This window comes from Heterodontus francisci, chromosome 1 (assembly GCF_036365525.1).
Source record: "Heterodontus francisci isolate sHetFra1 chromosome 1, sHetFra1.hap1, whole genome shotgun sequence".
Classification (NCBI taxonomy): Eukaryota; Metazoa; Chordata; class Chondrichthyes; order Heterodontiformes; family Heterodontidae; genus Heterodontus; species Heterodontus francisci.
The window spans coordinates 59744110-59761370 of record NC_090371.1 but is presented as its reverse complement, the minus strand read 5'-3'; the positions used below and the strand labels follow the sequence as shown (position 1 = coordinate 59761370).

At 42.6% G+C, this 17261-nt stretch overlaps 1 protein-coding gene across 2 annotated transcripts in view; it reads right to left on the bottom strand.

Moving 5' to 3' along the window:
* Positions 1–17261, bottom strand: part of malt1 (MALT paracaspase 1) — a 121112-nt gene that overhangs the window by 99115 nt on the left and 4736 nt on the right. For both annotated transcript variants that reach the window (XM_068031074.1, XM_068031082.1), the window contains exons 2-3: positions 3356–3522; positions 489–613 (exon numbers count right to left, since the gene is read on the bottom strand). In XM_068031074.1, the coding sequence (XP_067887175.1) occupies positions 489–613; positions 3356–3522 (292 nt within the window). The remainder of the gene's footprint in view (positions 1–488; positions 614–3355; positions 3523–17261) is intronic.

The window sequence follows — 17261 nt, the reverse complement described above, 5'->3', positions numbered from 1 at the left end:
AATCCAAGAAATCATTTTGGAGTTACTAAAATCAATGACAATAAAAGTTCGTATTTTTGGCAGCTTCCAAATAACAATGAAAGTGCAGGCTCAAGTTTTGGTATCCCAACTAGCGGATCTCAGCTGGGTGGCAGGAGAGAAGTTACAACTGGCCTCCAAGCCCACTGCTCGGAGAGAGAATGTTAAAAAATAAGCTTGGATTCTTACTCCTGATCGCCATCCAGTGACCCTTTCAGGAAAGTGCAGACATTGGCTGAGGACCGCAACTGGTTTATCTGTAACATCCAGTAACGGAACAGTTTGCTGTCTATCAAGGATTACACATAAAGAATAACCATGTAGATGAAGTGGCATAGGGCTTTGATGGAAACATACCCCAACAGCAGTCAGCATCATCAGAAGAGGGGAGGATAGGGAAGAAAACTTAATTTAACTTTTTATCTTTTCAATGATGCCATCTGTTGGGAAGTCCATTCTGTATCCATTACCTCTATATTCTTTCTAAACCACTGATACTCAACATTCGGATGTCCTGCTGCTTGGCAATAGAGTCTCACTGCCTGACCAGCCAGTACTGCCTGAGAAACTGGCTGAATGAGAATCTTCAATGAAGCTGAAATGAAAGGCAACATAAAGTCAGAAAACTAAGGTTCAAAATGCATTAGGATAGTAATCATACAAAGTGAACTGCTTCCTAAACTAACACGCTTTACTGTGAGACAAATCTATGTTCACGTGGAAAGACTTGAATGCACTTCTGATGCAGTATTATTTAGATTGTGGGAGCACTTTGTTCTGTCATTCCTGGCAGTTTACCTCTGTTAGCTGAGTTTAAGTAAAATTATGCCCCAGCTATACTGGCATATAAAGAAAAAATCACCTCAACAATTGGGGCATGGTGGTATCAAATTATCAACCCTACTCAATCTCGCTTACATGTGACACATGGCTGGCTTACACTGACTTCTCAAGTGATCCAGTAAGCCACTTAGTTGTTCAAGAAGGGCCATCTCTACCTTCTCAGTACAACTAGAGATTGGCATTAAATGCCCAAGAAGATTTTTTTAAAAATTAGCTTCATTTCCACTTTTATTTTCCATAATTGGTCCAAATCACAAATCTGAATTAATAACATGCAGAATGGATCCATAATTGGCAAATGAACTCAATGTAGATAAGTGCAAGGTTGGAAAACCTTGGAAAATAAGTATCTAAAGTAGTGGTGCAGTTTAATAAGACCATAAAAAAGGGGGAAAAAAAGAGGTTCATTTCAAGAGGGTTAGAATTGAAAAGCAGAGAAAATATGTGAAACTTGTACCGAACCTTGCTTAGACCACACGTAGAGTACTGTGAAGTGTTCTGATCTCCATATTATTAAAAAAAGGATACAGAAGCACTGGACAATGGGCAAAAAAAACTTACGAGAATGATACCAGAACTGAGAGGTTATACCTATCAGAAAGATTGGCTGGGGCTCTTTTCTTTAGAAAAGAGAAGACTGCGAGCTAACCTAATAGAGGTCTTTAAGGTTATGAAATGCTTTGGTAGGGTAGACTTAGAGATGTTTCCACTTGCGAACAAGACCAGAACCAAGGGACATAAATATAAGATAGCCACTAATAAATCCAATAGGGAACTCAAGAGAAACACCTTTACTCAGTGTGTAGTTAGAATGTGGAACTTGTTACTACAAGGAGTAATTGAGGTAAACAGCAGAGATGCAGTCAAGGGAAAATCATGACAGAGAAAGGAACAGAAGGATGTGTTGATGTGGTTAGAACAGAGAGGTGGGAGGAGTCCCATGTGGAGTATAACCACCAGCATGGACCTGTTGGGCCAAATGGCTTGTTTCTGTCCTGTTAATATTTTGTAATAAATGACTCAGCAGACCAACCTTCAGCTGGTGTGACATTCAAAGGCAGCTTCAGGACTTTTATGATAATCACCTACTGGATATTTCCTATTTTAGACACCCACTATTGGCATCAAACACCCAAAACCTGAATTCCAGCTGCTATGATAATCTCCTCAATCAGTGAGATCCAACTTTTAAGCTACATTGGCATGACAAAAAGTGCAGAAACAACATTCAATGCACATTCTTGGCTGTAAGAAGATTCTGAGAGACTTAAAGACATCAAAATGAAGCCGTGAGCTGAGCAACTGAAAGCTAATCTTTGAAATGCTGAGAAATGATGGGGACAATTTTCACCTTGGGTGGATTTTGGGCAGGTGGTAGGAATTCCGGCGCGGCCTCTGTGAAGTCAAGTTGGCGGTTGTAGGCTGAATTTTAACTCCTAAAAACAGGTGCTTTCAGTCGGGTCAGAGGTTAAAATTCAAAAGATCTGAAACAGGAACCCAACCCATTTCAAATCCACCCACTTCTATTCTGAACAGAGCTGGGACGAGGGGTGGGTGAACAATCTCCTCACAGAAGGCGGGTTGACCATTTAAATATTTTAATGAGGCTGTGTGTCTTCTTTTTAAGGATGATTTCATTTTTCAACATAGCTGGGTGGATTTCCTGGCCTCAGGAAACCCACCAGGAGAAAGGAGGCGGGTAGGACTGAATGTCTGCGGGCCAGGCAGAGCAGGCGTATTTACTCCAGACCCAACACGTTCCCAGTAACCACACCCAGATTCATCCTGGTGATCTGTGTGCTCCTCCACTCACCATCAGACCCCCACCCCAACCACCATATGCTTCCCGTCTGACCATCATCAGACCACCCCATATTGGTAACCCCCCACGACTACCATCAGATCCCCTTCCCCTGACCACCATCAAACTCCCCCCACCCCACCCCCCAAACTCCATCAAGACCCCACACCAATCAGGACCCCCACCGCCACAACCTGTGCCCTCCATGGAGTCCTTCCACACTCTTTCCCACTCCCCCACTAGATCTACTGCCCTCAGACCAGCTCAGCTGCGAGCTTGTGCTGTAGGATTTCCCACCCGACAGGTTTCCACATTGTCAATCCTGCTGACTGTGAAAACTATAGCAAAATATTTCAAGACATCCTGCAGTTCAAAACTGCTGGATGTTCATGGAACTTAAAAAGCATTGGTTCCTACAACTGTGTAGAATCTAGATTTGCATATTAACATGGCCTCCTGCCCGAAACAGGTGAATGGTCTGGCTGCCCATTTGGACCATGAGTCAGAAATTGCACCAGCTCTTGCATACGGGAATGAGACAATGAGTGGTGCAGTGCCATTTCGGCCCACTATTGCCCTCTTCCCGCCTTCCCTGAAATGGGGGCCAATAGGTCTATAATAGAAATGATAATGTTTAGCAAATGCTCCCACCTACACAGTAAACATATAATTGAAAAGGTTTTTGAAACTAACCTGAAGATCTCAAAAGCTGAAAGGCTTCAGTTTGTCCCATTGCTTGAAGGAACTCCAGCAGGTCTTTCACAGTCACACCCCGATTACCCATTACATGGAGCAAACTGCGGCTGGGGCTTCCTTCTGGATCCAGTACCTTCAGCGAGCATTTATCTAGGTCGTCCGAGCTGTAAAAAGAATGGGATGTCTTTGAGATCATGAAAGAAATTGAGAAAGTGGATCCAAAAAGTTGTTAATCATTGCAAAGGGTTTAAATAACAAAAAGTACTAACTTAGAAGCAAGGAGGGAAGCAAAGCAAAACTTTTAAATCAAAAAATAATAAACTTAATTAATTCACCATGAGTGGCTTTGAAGTAATTATTATCAATGTTCTCGAAAGGATAAGTTTACTTACCAGTTATACAATATATAGAAGCCAAAAGATATAGCGAGATACTGAAACAGCACAAAAGCTTTAAAACAATAGAACTGAATTAGTCCACAGGGAGTTCATGTACCTTTTTCCAACCAGAGTTCTTAAAATATGATAAGCAACACTACTTTTGGATAAAAAAAACTTTCATAGGACTTTAAGATACAATGTTGCATTTACAACCACGAAGTTTGAACCTTTTACGAGAACTAAATAGGATGGAAAAATCATACAATGCTGTCAAACACCCATGATCAAAGATACAATAGGAAGGGAGTACTGCAGAGTGCTAATTACAGACAAGTACATAAATATTACAACACATAAACAGGCATGTTTAGCAAAACTAGCCCACATTAGTGTTTATTCTCCGCATGAGCAGTCCTAATCCCATGTTTCCATTTCTCTTCTCCCTTCATTCTCCTTTCCTTCAACCAAGTGGGATGAGGCTGGATGGCTACTTGTCGGCCAGCACAGGCACAATGAGCTGAATGGCCTCCTAACGTATACTGTGGCAACCATTGATTCTGGTAGTGCATTCCGCAGCCTCACAACCCTCTGTGTAAAAATGGTTCTTCTGTTCTCCGTCCCATATAGCATATATTATATATATTCAAGATTCAACATTCAAGATTCCTCAATCGCTGGAACAGTCTGTTTCTAACTACTCTGAATAACCTCTTCATCATTTTAAAAACCTCTATTAATCCCTGCTCTGATGAGCAATTTATCACACATTTTCCAAATCTCAAATAGCTGCTAAGGCCTTAAAATTTAGCATTTTTTGCATTTAGACCAAACCTCCTTGGTCATAATTTCCAGCTCAATCAACATAGAGTTGTCCTAGTTGACTTTTAAAAAAGTGCCCTTTAAAATGGCCTAGCAAGCCACTTAGTTGTATCAAACCGTGAACACTGCTGGTGTACCTACACCCCAAGGACTGCAACGGTTCAAAAAGACAGCTCACCACCACCTTCTCAAGGGCAATTAGGGATGGGTAATAAATTCTGGCCAAGCCAGTGACACCCACATCCCACGAACGAATAAAAAAAATAACCTGCCCTATTTCTGAATGTTGAAAGACATTCCAAACACAAAGCATCCAAACAAGATAGCTGGTGAGACTACACTGTGTTCATGCGTTAAATGATGGCACAGCATTAGTTACACCACAGTATGGTTATTTTTGCCCGTGGAAGACAGGCAGACGAGTGGTTTTCCTGAGTCTAGACCAAGTCTATTTCTGCTGCATTTGCACTCCTGCACTGGCCTCTTCACGTTTCTCAACTGTAGTTAAAGACTTTTCTCTCTAAGTGATCACTTTCATCCAGGCACAATCAATTTCCGACTTACTTGCATAAACAACCTATAAGGCATTTCTGGAACTATTAAGCCTAACATACAGACAGATGTGAAAGTTCATGCATCACTTGGTAGTATTTAATCCTTTAATCTTTTAATTATGACCAGCTGTCCCTAACAGTAGTTATTCCCGCATAAATTCAGTGCTCCAAGCATTGAATCATGCTCAAAGTGAATTAGGGCTATGGTATTGTAGCCTAATCTCTGACAAGCACTCCCTTCAAGTGAAGCTCAAGGCTGGTGGCACTGAATTATTTTATTTAACTCTCATTGCTTCATAATGACATCTTAGTAAGGGTTTTTATTTAAGTTTTTACACAAAAAAATATATTCCAGTGTGTTTTGTATGGTTTATTTATATTCATTCATGGGATGTGGGCATCACAGGCAAGGCCAGCATATATTGGCCATCCCTAATTGCCCTTGAGAAGATGGTGGTAAGCCTCCTTCTTGAATTGCTGCAGTTTTTAGAATCATAGAACCATAGAAAAATTACAACACAGAAAAAGGCCATTCAGCCCATCATGTCTGTGCCAGCCAAAAAAACTAGCCACCCAATCTAATCCTACCTTCCAGCACCTGGTCCATAGCCTTGCCGGTTACAGCACTTCAGGTGCATGTCCAGGTACCTTTTAAAAGAATTGAGAGTTTCTGCCTCCACCACCGTTCCTGGCAGTGAATTCCAGACACCCACCACCCTCTGGGTGTAAAGGTTTTTCCTCATGTCCCCTCTAATCCTTCTACCAATCACCTTAAATCTGTGCCTTCTGGTAATTGACCTCTCCACTAGGGGAAACAGGTCCTTCCTGTCTACTCTATCTAGGCCCCTTATAATTTTGTACACCTCTATTAAGTCACCCCTCAGCTTCCTCTGTTCTAAGGAAAACAACCCTAGCCTAACCAAGCTTTCCTTACAGCTGCAACTTTCAAGCCCTGGCAACATTCTTGTAAATCTCTGTACTCTCTCCAGAGCAATTATGTCCTTTCTGTAATGTGGTGACCAGAACTGTATGCAATACTCCAGCTGTAGCCTAACCAGCATTTTATACAGTTCCAGCATTACATCCCTGCTTTTGAATTCTATACCTCGGCCAAAAGGAAAGCATTCTATATGCCTTCTTCACCACTCTATCTATCTGTCCTGCCACCTTCAGGGACCTGTGGATATGCACTCCAAGGTATCTCACTTCTTCTACTACTCTCAATATCCTCCCGTTTATTGTGTATTCCCTCGTTTTATTTGCCCTCCCCTTTTTGTGGTGTAGATACATGCACAGTGTTGTTTAGGGGTGGAGTGGGGGGGGATGTTCCAGGATTTTGACCCAGTAAAAGTGAAGGAACAGCGATATATTTCCAAGCCAGGATGCTGAGAGACTTGGAGGGGAACTTTCAGGTGGTGGTGCCTGCTGCCCTCGTTCTTCTAGCTGGCCGAGGTCATGGGTTTGGAAGGTGCTGTTAAAGGAGCCTTGGCAAGGTGCTGCAGTGCATCTTGTAGATGATACACACTGCTGCTACTGTGTGCCGGTGGCGGAGGGATGCTTAAGGTGGTGGATGGGATGCCAATTAAGCAGTTTGCTTTGTCCTGGATGCTGGCGAGCTTCTTGAGTGTTGTTGCAGTCATGAAGAAACCAATCAGTTACATCATAGCAAGTACAGTGAGTATTTCCCCTTAATTTACACACAAACTCCATTTTACCATAACACACTGCATCACTGTGGTTTGTACTTAGGTCTACCTGCAAAGAATATTACAGGATAAGAGTTTATCCTAAAGTAGTCACACAAAAATTATTCTCCTTTTCTGACTAGGCCATCACCTTTCTGTTATTTCCAAGGCTACAGTGTTGAACATAACATTTCAGCTCTTAAGTATCAGCACTCACACCATTCCTGCTGATTTGCTCCAATCACTAGGAGTGGGGAGGTGCAATGAGGCTACAGACATGGCTGAGCACCAAAATTCCAGCATTCCATCGTCAGAAGGAGCAAAGTATGACTGCCTTAATCAGGAAGCTCAGCACCTTGCTGCAGGGAGTTAAGAAAAAATAACTTTGAAATATATTTCAATCAGGTATAAAGAAGAGGTTGCCTTTGAGCTTTCCAAAAGTTAAGGGCATCGCAGTGCCTTGTCGTGGCATGTTTCTTTAAACAGCACGACCTTAATGCATTACCTGCTAGATCATATCCTGTTTTTTTTCAGCCTCCTTACTGACAGCAACTTTCCCTGACATCCTCTTAAGAATGTCACTGTTTCCGTATTTTCACATTCTTCCACTTTGGAGAACAGTGTGAAGTAGTGACAGGATTCACCGGGTAATCAACAATCTAACAGGCTGCAATGTGTACACGCTGATGGTTGTAACCAGAATTCTACCGGCTGTTATAGAATAGTTAGGGCCCCTTAAGGTGACTACACTACAATTATACAGTCTGAGACACCACATAATTTGGGTGGCACTTCCCCATATTTGGTCACATGTACAAATATTGAGGTAAGGACTTTCCAGTGGGTACTTTCCAGCATTTGTCTGATGTAATTTGAGCAAACAAACAATTACATTCGGGGTCCTTCAATTATCTGAAACATCATAAATCCTACCAACCCGAATATTCTGTAACCATAGAAAAGAAATCTAATCAGTTTATAAAATTAGCTGTGCGGTGAACACTTCACATTAGTTCAGACTCTATTTCAATATAAATATTTGGCTTTCATGTTTGTAATTTTTGTATAGATGATATGTAATGAGGAACAATGGGCTATACAGCTCACTCCATGGGCTGCATTTTAAGAGACTGCTGCCGAAGTAGGTAGCGGATGTAGAAAAATTCAGCCCGCCTGCACAGGCGCCATGTCACGGAGCCGCTGCGATTTCAAACGTGGCGGCTCATTAGAATGGCCACGGCGCCTGCCCCCCCCCAACAATGACGTGGAGGAGGCGGGTGAGCCGCCACAGGCAACGGCGTCTGCCGCCAATGCGCAGGAGCCGGGGCGCTTTTTAAAAGGCTTACAGCCCTTAATGGACATTTAAAAATGAAAGGGCCAGGTAAATTACATTGCAACAAAACAGAATTACATGATCTTTGAATGCATTTTCCCACCGCCACCCCCCCCTCCCCCGCCCCCCCCGCAATGGCATTTCTGGCATTATCCCCCCCAGAATGCGAATAGTGAGAATTTGCCCTTTCCCCCCTCCAAAGTTCGGTAACTTTGCCTTTTACCCCTTCCCATCACCCTCCCCCAACCAATCTGCATCATTTTGACCCCGCTTCCCCCTCCAGTGCAGAGAAAAGTTACTCCTCCCCCCTCCCCACAGGTGTCGCGCCACATTTCCCCAAACGGGGACTCGAAGGCCCAGCAGTGTCAGCCACCTGAATGAAGATCGGTACGGCGATTTAGGAGGCGACGGGACCCTCATTAAATCAGGTATCTTAATTAGTTTACATACTGAAATGGGGGCCCCGTCCCGTCACCAAGTGGCGGGGTAGCTGCCACTAGGCCTCACTGCCGCCACCGAAATCAGCATGGGACCCGCCGCCGTCGGGGCCGTTGGCAGGCCTCCGCCACACCGATCTTCATTGCCTCTGCGCCAACATTGCCGATGGTGGAGGGGCTTGAAAATCCAGCCTCATGAGTGAACTATAACTCACAAAGGAGTCTGCACTCATACACTTCAGCTGTGGTCTTGGGCATGCAGACTGCACTGCTTCTATTTCATATCTGAGTAACATTTCACATGTGAGTAACAGTTCCTGTGATAGTGTAGAAAGTTCAAAAGTATCTCCACAAAATTAAAAGCAATATGTCTTAATTTACCTAATCTAGCCACAGAATGGAAAGTACAGCTTGTCACACTACTTAAAATAATGGGTCACTGTTGTTTTATAGGCAGACATGTCAGCCAATGTGCACACAGTAAGATCCCATAAACAGAGAATAAGATGAATGATTACTTAATGGGTTTTGGCTATGTTAGCAGAGGGAGAAATGGTGGCCAGAATGTCAGGGAATCACGCGGCTCTTCTTCAAATACAGCCAGTTTTAACATTTGCCTACAATAACAGGCCACATAGAAAGGACTTTGGTTTAAAGTCTTATCTGAAAGACAGTACCTCCAATAATGCAGGACATAGGAACGACCAACTATCTAATCGTTCTGAACAGTTCAGGTCCATGATACACTGTGCTTTTTACGAACTGAAGCATCAGGAGAACGCCAAAAGTAAAACATATCACACTATTTATCTGCCTCATCTGCCAACCAAAAGCAAAACATTGTGCAATACAGTTGTTCTAATCACATGATGACAAGTAAGAAACGCTCACTGCAGTATTTACCAATATGATGCATAACTACCAATATGATGCATAACTTTAACATCTCACACTGAAGAATGCCTGCAGAGTCTCATCGACAGGTTTGCGTCTGCCTGCAATGAATTTGGCCTAACCATCAGCCTCAAGAAAACGAACATCATGGGGCAGGATGTCAGAAATGCTCCATCCATCAATATTGGCGACCACGCTCTGGAAGTGGTTCAAGAGTTCACCTACCTAGGCTCAACTATCACCAGTAACCTGTCTCTAGATGCAGAAATCAACAAGCGCATGGGTAAGGCTTCCACTGCTATGTTCAGACTGGCCAAGAGAGTGTGGGAAAATGGCGCACTGACACGGAACACAAAAGTCCGAGTGTATCAGGCCTGTGTCCTCAGTACCTTGCTCTACGGCAGCGAGGCCTGGACAACGTATGCCAGCCAAGAGCGACGTCTCAATTCATTCCATCTTCGCTGCCTTCGGAGAATACTTGGCATCAGGTGGCAGGACTATATCTCCAACACAGAAGTCCTTGAAGCGGCCAACACCCCCAGCTTATACACACTACTGAGTCAGCGGCGCTTGAGATGGCTTGGCCATGTGAGCCGCATGGAAGATGGCAGGATCCCCAAAGACACATTGTACAGTGAGCTCGCCACTGGTATCAGACCCACCGGCCGTCCATGTCTCCGTTATAAAGACGTCTGCAAACGCGACATGAAATCGTGTGACATTGATCACAAGTCGTGGGAGTCAGTTGCCAGCATTCGCCAGAGCTGGCGGGCAGCCATAAAGACAGGGCTAAATTGTGGCGAGTCGAAGAGACTTAGTAGTTGGCAGGAAAAAAGACAGAGGCGCAAGGGGAGAGCCAACTGTGCAACAGCCCCAACAAACAAATTTCTCTGCAGCACCTGTGGAAGAGCCTGTCACTCCAGAATTGGCCTTTATAGCCACTCCAGGCGCTGCTTCACAAACCACTGACCACCTCCAGGCGCGTATCCATTGTCTCTCGAGATAAGGAGGCCCAAAAGATGCATAACTAAGTATATATTTGATAAATGTCATTAGTTTACACATTCAAGCTTTGTGTCTGTGTGCAACAAGACCATATCCCTGATCTATTTAAACTTCCCAGGCCATAAGGATTAAAAAATGCAACTCCCTCATTGCTGCAGTTAGACCAATGAGGGAGTAGCCGTTTTCACCAATTAGAAGCATCCTTTGTCAGTCCACCAACCCTGGGAACAGGCTGACACTTTGAACACTGTGCATCTAAAATCACAGAATCTTACAGCACAAATGGGGGCCATTCAACCCATCATGTCTGTGCTGGTTCTTTGAAAGAGCTGTCCATCTCTAATGACCCATCCCTTAATCTAATTTCCCAATTTACTTTAGCCAGCTCTGTCCTCAAACCCTCATAATTACCCTTATTTAAGTTTAAAATACCAGTCTTAGATCCACTCTTCTCACCCTCAAACTGAATGTGAAATTCAATCATGTTGTGATCACTACTACCTAGGGACGCCTTTACTATGAGGTCATTAATTAATCCTGTCTCATTAGACATTACCAGATCTAGAGTAATCTGTTCTGTGGTTGGCTCTGGAACATGCTGCTCTAAGATACTGTCCCGAAAACAATCCATGAACTCATCTTCCAGGCTACCTTTGCCAATCTGATCCATCCAATCTATATGTAGATTAAAATCACCCATGATTATCACCATACCTTTCTCACAAGTCCCCATTATTTCTTCCTGTATACCCCATCCTACAATGTGTTTACTGTTGGGGAGCCTATTAACTACTCCCACAAGTGACTTTCTACCTTTACTATTTCTTATCTCTACCCAAACTAATTCTACATCTTGATTTTTAGAACTAAGGTCACCTCTCTCTATCATACTAATGCCACCCTTAATTAACAGAGCTACTCCTCCACCTTTTCCCAGTTTCCTGTCCTTCCGAAATGTCATGTATCCTTGAATATTCAGGTCCCAGCCTTCGTCATCTTGCAGCCATGTCTCTGCAATGGCCATCAGATCATACATATTTATTTCTATTTGAGCTATCAATTCATTTGTTATGAATGCTACGTGCATTCAAATACAGAGCCTTTAGTTCTGTCTTTTTACTATTTACGCAGCCTCTAGCCTTAGCTGCTTGCACACTCTAAATTTTGTACATTTTGTCCCTTCCTGCCACACTCTGATTATTATTTCCCTTATGGCTACTTCACTCTCTTGCCTTGTCCTCTCTCTATCGCTTCTTCTCTCACTTGATCCCATGCCCCCAATATTTAGTTTAAAGCCCTTTCTACTGCCATAGTTATACGACTCGCCAGAACACTGGTCCCAGCAAAGTCCAGGTGAAGACCATCCCAACGGTACAGCTCCCACTTTGCCCAGTACCGGTGCCAATGCCCCATGAGTCAAAACCCATCTCTCTAATCCTATTTACCCTATTCCAATTTGCTCATAACTCAGGTAATAATCCGCAGATTATGACCTTTGAGGTTCTGCTTTTTAATTTAGCTCCTAGCTGCTCATACTCTCTATGCAGTTCCGCTTTCCTAGTCCTATCTATGTTGTTGGTACTCAAGTGGACCATGACAGCTGGATCCTCCCCTTCCCACTGCAAGCTCCTCTCCAGCCCTGAGCAGATGTCCCGAACCCTGGCACCGGGCAGTCAACACAGCCTTCTGGACTCTTGGCTTCTCTCTCCCTTGGCTGCAGAGAACATGTCTATCCCCCTTACAATACTGTTCCCTACGACCACTACATTCCTATTTACTCTCCTCTCTTGAATGGTTTCCTGTACCATGGTGTCACAATCAATTTGCCCATCCACCCTGCAGCCCCACTCTCATCCATACAAGCTGAAAGAATCTCAAACCTGTTGGACAATTGCAAGGGCTGAGGATCCTCCACTTCTGCCTTCTCGATCCCCTTACCTGCCTCACTCGCAGTCACATTCTCCTGTCTCTGACCACTGACCAAATCAGAAGACTCTATCCTATGGGGTGCGACTGCTTTCTGGAACAAAGTGTCCAGGTAACTTCCCCCCTCCCTGATGCATCGCAGTGTCTATAGCTCAGCCTCCAGCTCACTGACTCTGAGCCGAAGCTCCTTGAGCTGCAGACACTTACTGTAGACATGGTTGCTGTGAATCACACTGGTGTCCACGAGCTCCCACATACTGCAGCTGCAAAACATCACCTGCCCTGTCATCCTTTTGTGTTTTAATAACTATTTACTTAATTAATTTTTACTTAATGCGTCTCTTCACCAGCACTTACTGCTCTCATTTAAACCTTGGTAATACAATAAACCTTACCACTTAAAAATAAAACAGAACAGTAGACTCACCAGCTTACTTCCCTTCTGCTTGCCTGTCTTAATTCATTATAATTAATTATTAGGTAGCTACTTCAATTTTAATTTTACGTTTTTCTAATTTCCAGTTATTAACACTATTAACACACCCCCCCTAACAGCAGTGTACTAACCTAGCTATTTACAGATATTCCCCAATAGCAGTTACTCACCAGTGATGTCACTGTTTGAATTTTTTTTCAAACTCAAGTCAGCGCATACCGACTCCTGAAGAGGTGCTCCCTTCCAGGACCGACTGCTCTCTGTTCCCGAAGGTAAGTGAAGACCCCGAGCATGATGCTGTATTTATTCTCTCCCGATTCCAGGTGCTCCCTCACAGGCCTGTCTCCATTCTTCTCTCAAAGGTAAGTGAAGGCCCTGAGCCTGGCACTGTATTTATTCTCTCCCAATTCTAGGTGCTCCCTTGCAGGTTTGACTGCACTCTTCTCCAGAAGGTAAGTGAAGGCCCAGAGCCTGGTGCTGTATTTATTCTCTCCCGATTCTAGGTGCTTCCTCGCAGGTCCAATCACTCTCAGATCCCAAAGGTAAGTGAGGGTCCCGAGCCTGCTGCTGTTTTCATCCTCTCCCGGTTCTAGCTGCTCCCACGCAGGTCCGACAGCTCTCAGCTCCCGAGGGTAATCCTCCTCTGTACCCTCTCCAAGGCCTTAGTCCTAAACTGCGATGCCCAGAATTATACACAATCCTCCAGCTGAGGCCTAACCAGTGATTTGTAAAGGTTTAACATGGCTTCCCTAAATTTGTATTCAATGCCCCTATTAACAAAGCTAAGCATCCCATGCACTTTCTTAACTGCCACCTTCAAAGATTTGTTAAAATGCACCCCGAGGACTCTCTGAGCAAAATATTATCATTTAGATTATCCTCCCAATGTCCATCAATTCACACTTATCCACATTAAATTGCATCTGCCATGTGTCTGCCCGTTTTACCAATTTGTCTATGTCCTCCTGAAGTCTGCTAGTATTCTGCTTCCTATTTACTATCTTACCAAGTTTTCCACATAGCAGCTAATAAGGAGGATACATAAATGGAAAGTGAAACAGACAGGGACAATATATCAGTTCGCAAGCAGGACAGGGAAGACCTATCACCGACAGGTTCAGTGAAAATATTAACAGCTATGATTGAAGATGGAATAACAATGGTGGCAACAGTAACAATGATGACAGAGAATGCATCAAAGAGCATTATCAGGGAATCAGTGACAGTGAACCAGGCCAAGGAATAGAAATGGACAGCGGAGAGCAGACCCAACCCAAGAAGTGAATAGTAAAAAGCTAAGTTTGATACAGGGTCTTTCTATATGGGAGAGTTAGATTTTACGCATATGGGGGGGCTTGGATTCTTGGGAATTGTTTGGGGATGGGGGACTTGGAGATTTCAGGCAAGGATGCTTGGATTTTGAATGCATGGGGAGAGTTGAACCTTTGAAATATGAAGATTGAATTTTTAGCATATGGCAACACAGATTACTCATTTGTGGGCATTTGAGTTTTAGTAATTGGAGAACCTTTGGAATTTTAGTGCATGGTGGGGGTGGCAGTTTGTGGTGGGCTTGTTTTTTTTAAAAATGCTTTTGGGGCCACTCGGGGCACTTTCTATTTGGTAATGCTGTGGATGGTAGAACAGCAAGGACACCTGACATGAAATCATTGGATTGACAACGCAGTGCCAATTCAGTCATCCAATGTGCCTGTTCTGATGCTGGATCTTCAAATGCAGCTATAATTTCCCTGCCTTTTCACATCCCCTTCTATATTTTGTGGTTTCCAATATTACATGGTGTTACAGGTTCTGTTTCAATGTTCACTCCTTTATAAAGCATTCCAACTTTGCATCAACCTCTGAGTGAGGATTTTTTTTTTAAACTTCCCCTTTGTTCTTCCAGACAAACTTAAATCTAAACCCCTTGTTGCTGATTCGTCAACCAATGCAAACGATATTTCATTATTTATTCCACCAAAATCTTTCATAATTTTGAAAACCTCCATTTGAACCCCCTTAGCCTTCTCTAGTCCACTGAAAATTCCCCAGTTTTTAGAATATCTCATAACCGTACTTTATCCATAGTTCTAATATTCTTCCTAGGTTACCCAGAATATTCCAGTTGTGGTCTAGCCAATGTCTTGTACAAACTCAACATCACTTCCATGTTTTTATATTTAATACCCCTTTCAAAATAACCCAGAATCCATCTGCATTTTAATGGCATTTTATTATTACCGAATTTTATGTCATAGAATGAAGCCATTTGGCCCACTGTGCCTGTGCTGGTTCTTAAAGACCTATCCACTTAGTCCCATTCCCCAGCTCTTTTAAACTTCCTTTTTCAAATATTTATTAATTTCTTTTTCAAAAGCTATAATGAAGACTGCTTCCACTACTATTTTTGGTGGGACATTCCATATCCTAACAACTCATTGTTAAAAAAACTCTTCTCTCCTGATATGTATTAATGACATAGACCTTGGTGTACAGGGCACAATTTCAAAGTTTGCAGATGATACAAAACTTGGAAGCATTGTGAACTGAGGAGGATAGTGTAGAACTTCAAAAGGACATCGACAAGTTGGTAGAATGGGCAGACAGGTGGCAGATGAAATTCAATGCCGAGAAATGTGAAGTGATTCATTTTGGGAGGAAGAACATGGAAAGACAACATAAAATAAAGGATACAATTCTAAAGGGGGTGAAGAAGCAGAGGGACCTGGGTGTATATGTGCATAAGTCATTGAAGATAGCAGGACAGGTTGAGAGAGCGGTTAATAAAGCATACAGTATCCTGTACTTTCTTAATAAGGGCATAGAGTACAAGATCAAGGAGGTTATGTTGAACTTGTATAAGACACTAGTCTGGATTATTGCTCTGGGCACTGCACTTTAGGGGAGACGTGAGGGCATTGGAGAAAGTACAGAAAAGATTCACGAGAATGGTTCCAGGGATGAGGAATTTCAGTTATGAAGATAGATTGGAGATGTTAGGACTGTTATCCTTGGAGAAGAGAAGGCTGAGAGGTGATTTGATAGACTTATTCAAAATCATGAGGGGTCTGGACAGAGTAGATAGAGCGAAACTGTTCCCACCCGTGAAAGGATCGAGAACGAGAAGGCATAGATTTAAGTATTTGGTAAGAGAAGCAAAAGTGACATGAGGAGGAACTTTTTCACACAGGGAGTGGTCCAGGTCTGGAATGAACTGCCTGAGAGTGTGGTGGAGGCAGGTTCAATTGAAGCATTCAAAAGGGAATTAGACTGTTACATGAAATATGTGCAGGGTTACGGGGAGAAGGTGGGGGAATGGAACTGAATGAATTGCTCTTTCAGAGAGCCAGTGCTGACACGATGGGCCGAATGGCCTCCTTCTGCACTGTAACAATTCTGTGATTCTGGTTATTTAGGTGATGATCTTCAATTTATATCCTCTAAATAACAGTTCAATAATCAGTTCATTTTTTTTCTATCTAGCTTTGAACCCTCTATCATATCTTCTCTTAACTTTCTTTGGTTCAATAAAAAGAACTTTGTTTCACTAATCCCTCAGAAATAGAAGCTCTCATCCCTGGTATTACCTTCGGGTGCTCGAAACTGGACAGAATATTCTAATTGTGGCCAATCCATATTTTGTATAGATTTAGCAATATCTTTTTGCTTTCGTACCCCATGACCCTACATAGAAATCCTGGATGCCATTCTTCTTTTACAGTTTTATTCACTTTGTTTTCTGACTTTTAAACATTTGTGTATCTGAACCCCTAAGCATCTGATCCGTTAATTCCTTTTAAAGTTTTTCCTATTTAGTATATATTTTGTCTTTTTTCTTACTCCCAAATTATATAACCTCACATTTTTTGCACTGAATTTCATTTTGTACTGGATTTCCATCTTTACTAATCTATGTACTTGCCCCTCTGTGCCTGCAGTCTATTAAGAGTTTTACTTTTTGGGTTTATTTTCATTCACTATTATTTCTCTCAGGGGATACTATTTTACATTTCTTACACTGAACTATATCTACCCTTCTGCCAATTCCACTAACCTGCTTGTGTTCTTTGCAATCATTTGCATTCTTCCTCACAGTTTGACATTTAACCAATTTGGTGATATAAAGAAACTTTGATATTAATTCTTTTCTGCCTATGTTAAAATCATTTATATAAATGTAAATCAAAAAAAGAGATTCCAGCACAGATCATTGAGACACATAACCACGCCAATGCAAAAAGCATCTAGTTACATCTATTCTTAGCTTTCTATTCACAAGCCGTCCCACTGGCCATAACCTCTTTAAAATTGTGTGCCTTCATTTTCATAAGTCAATAATGAGCCATTTTATCAAATACCTTTTGAAAATCCATATACACAACATCCATTGCATCCTCTCTATGTTCTAGGATTTCCCCAAAACATTATATTAAC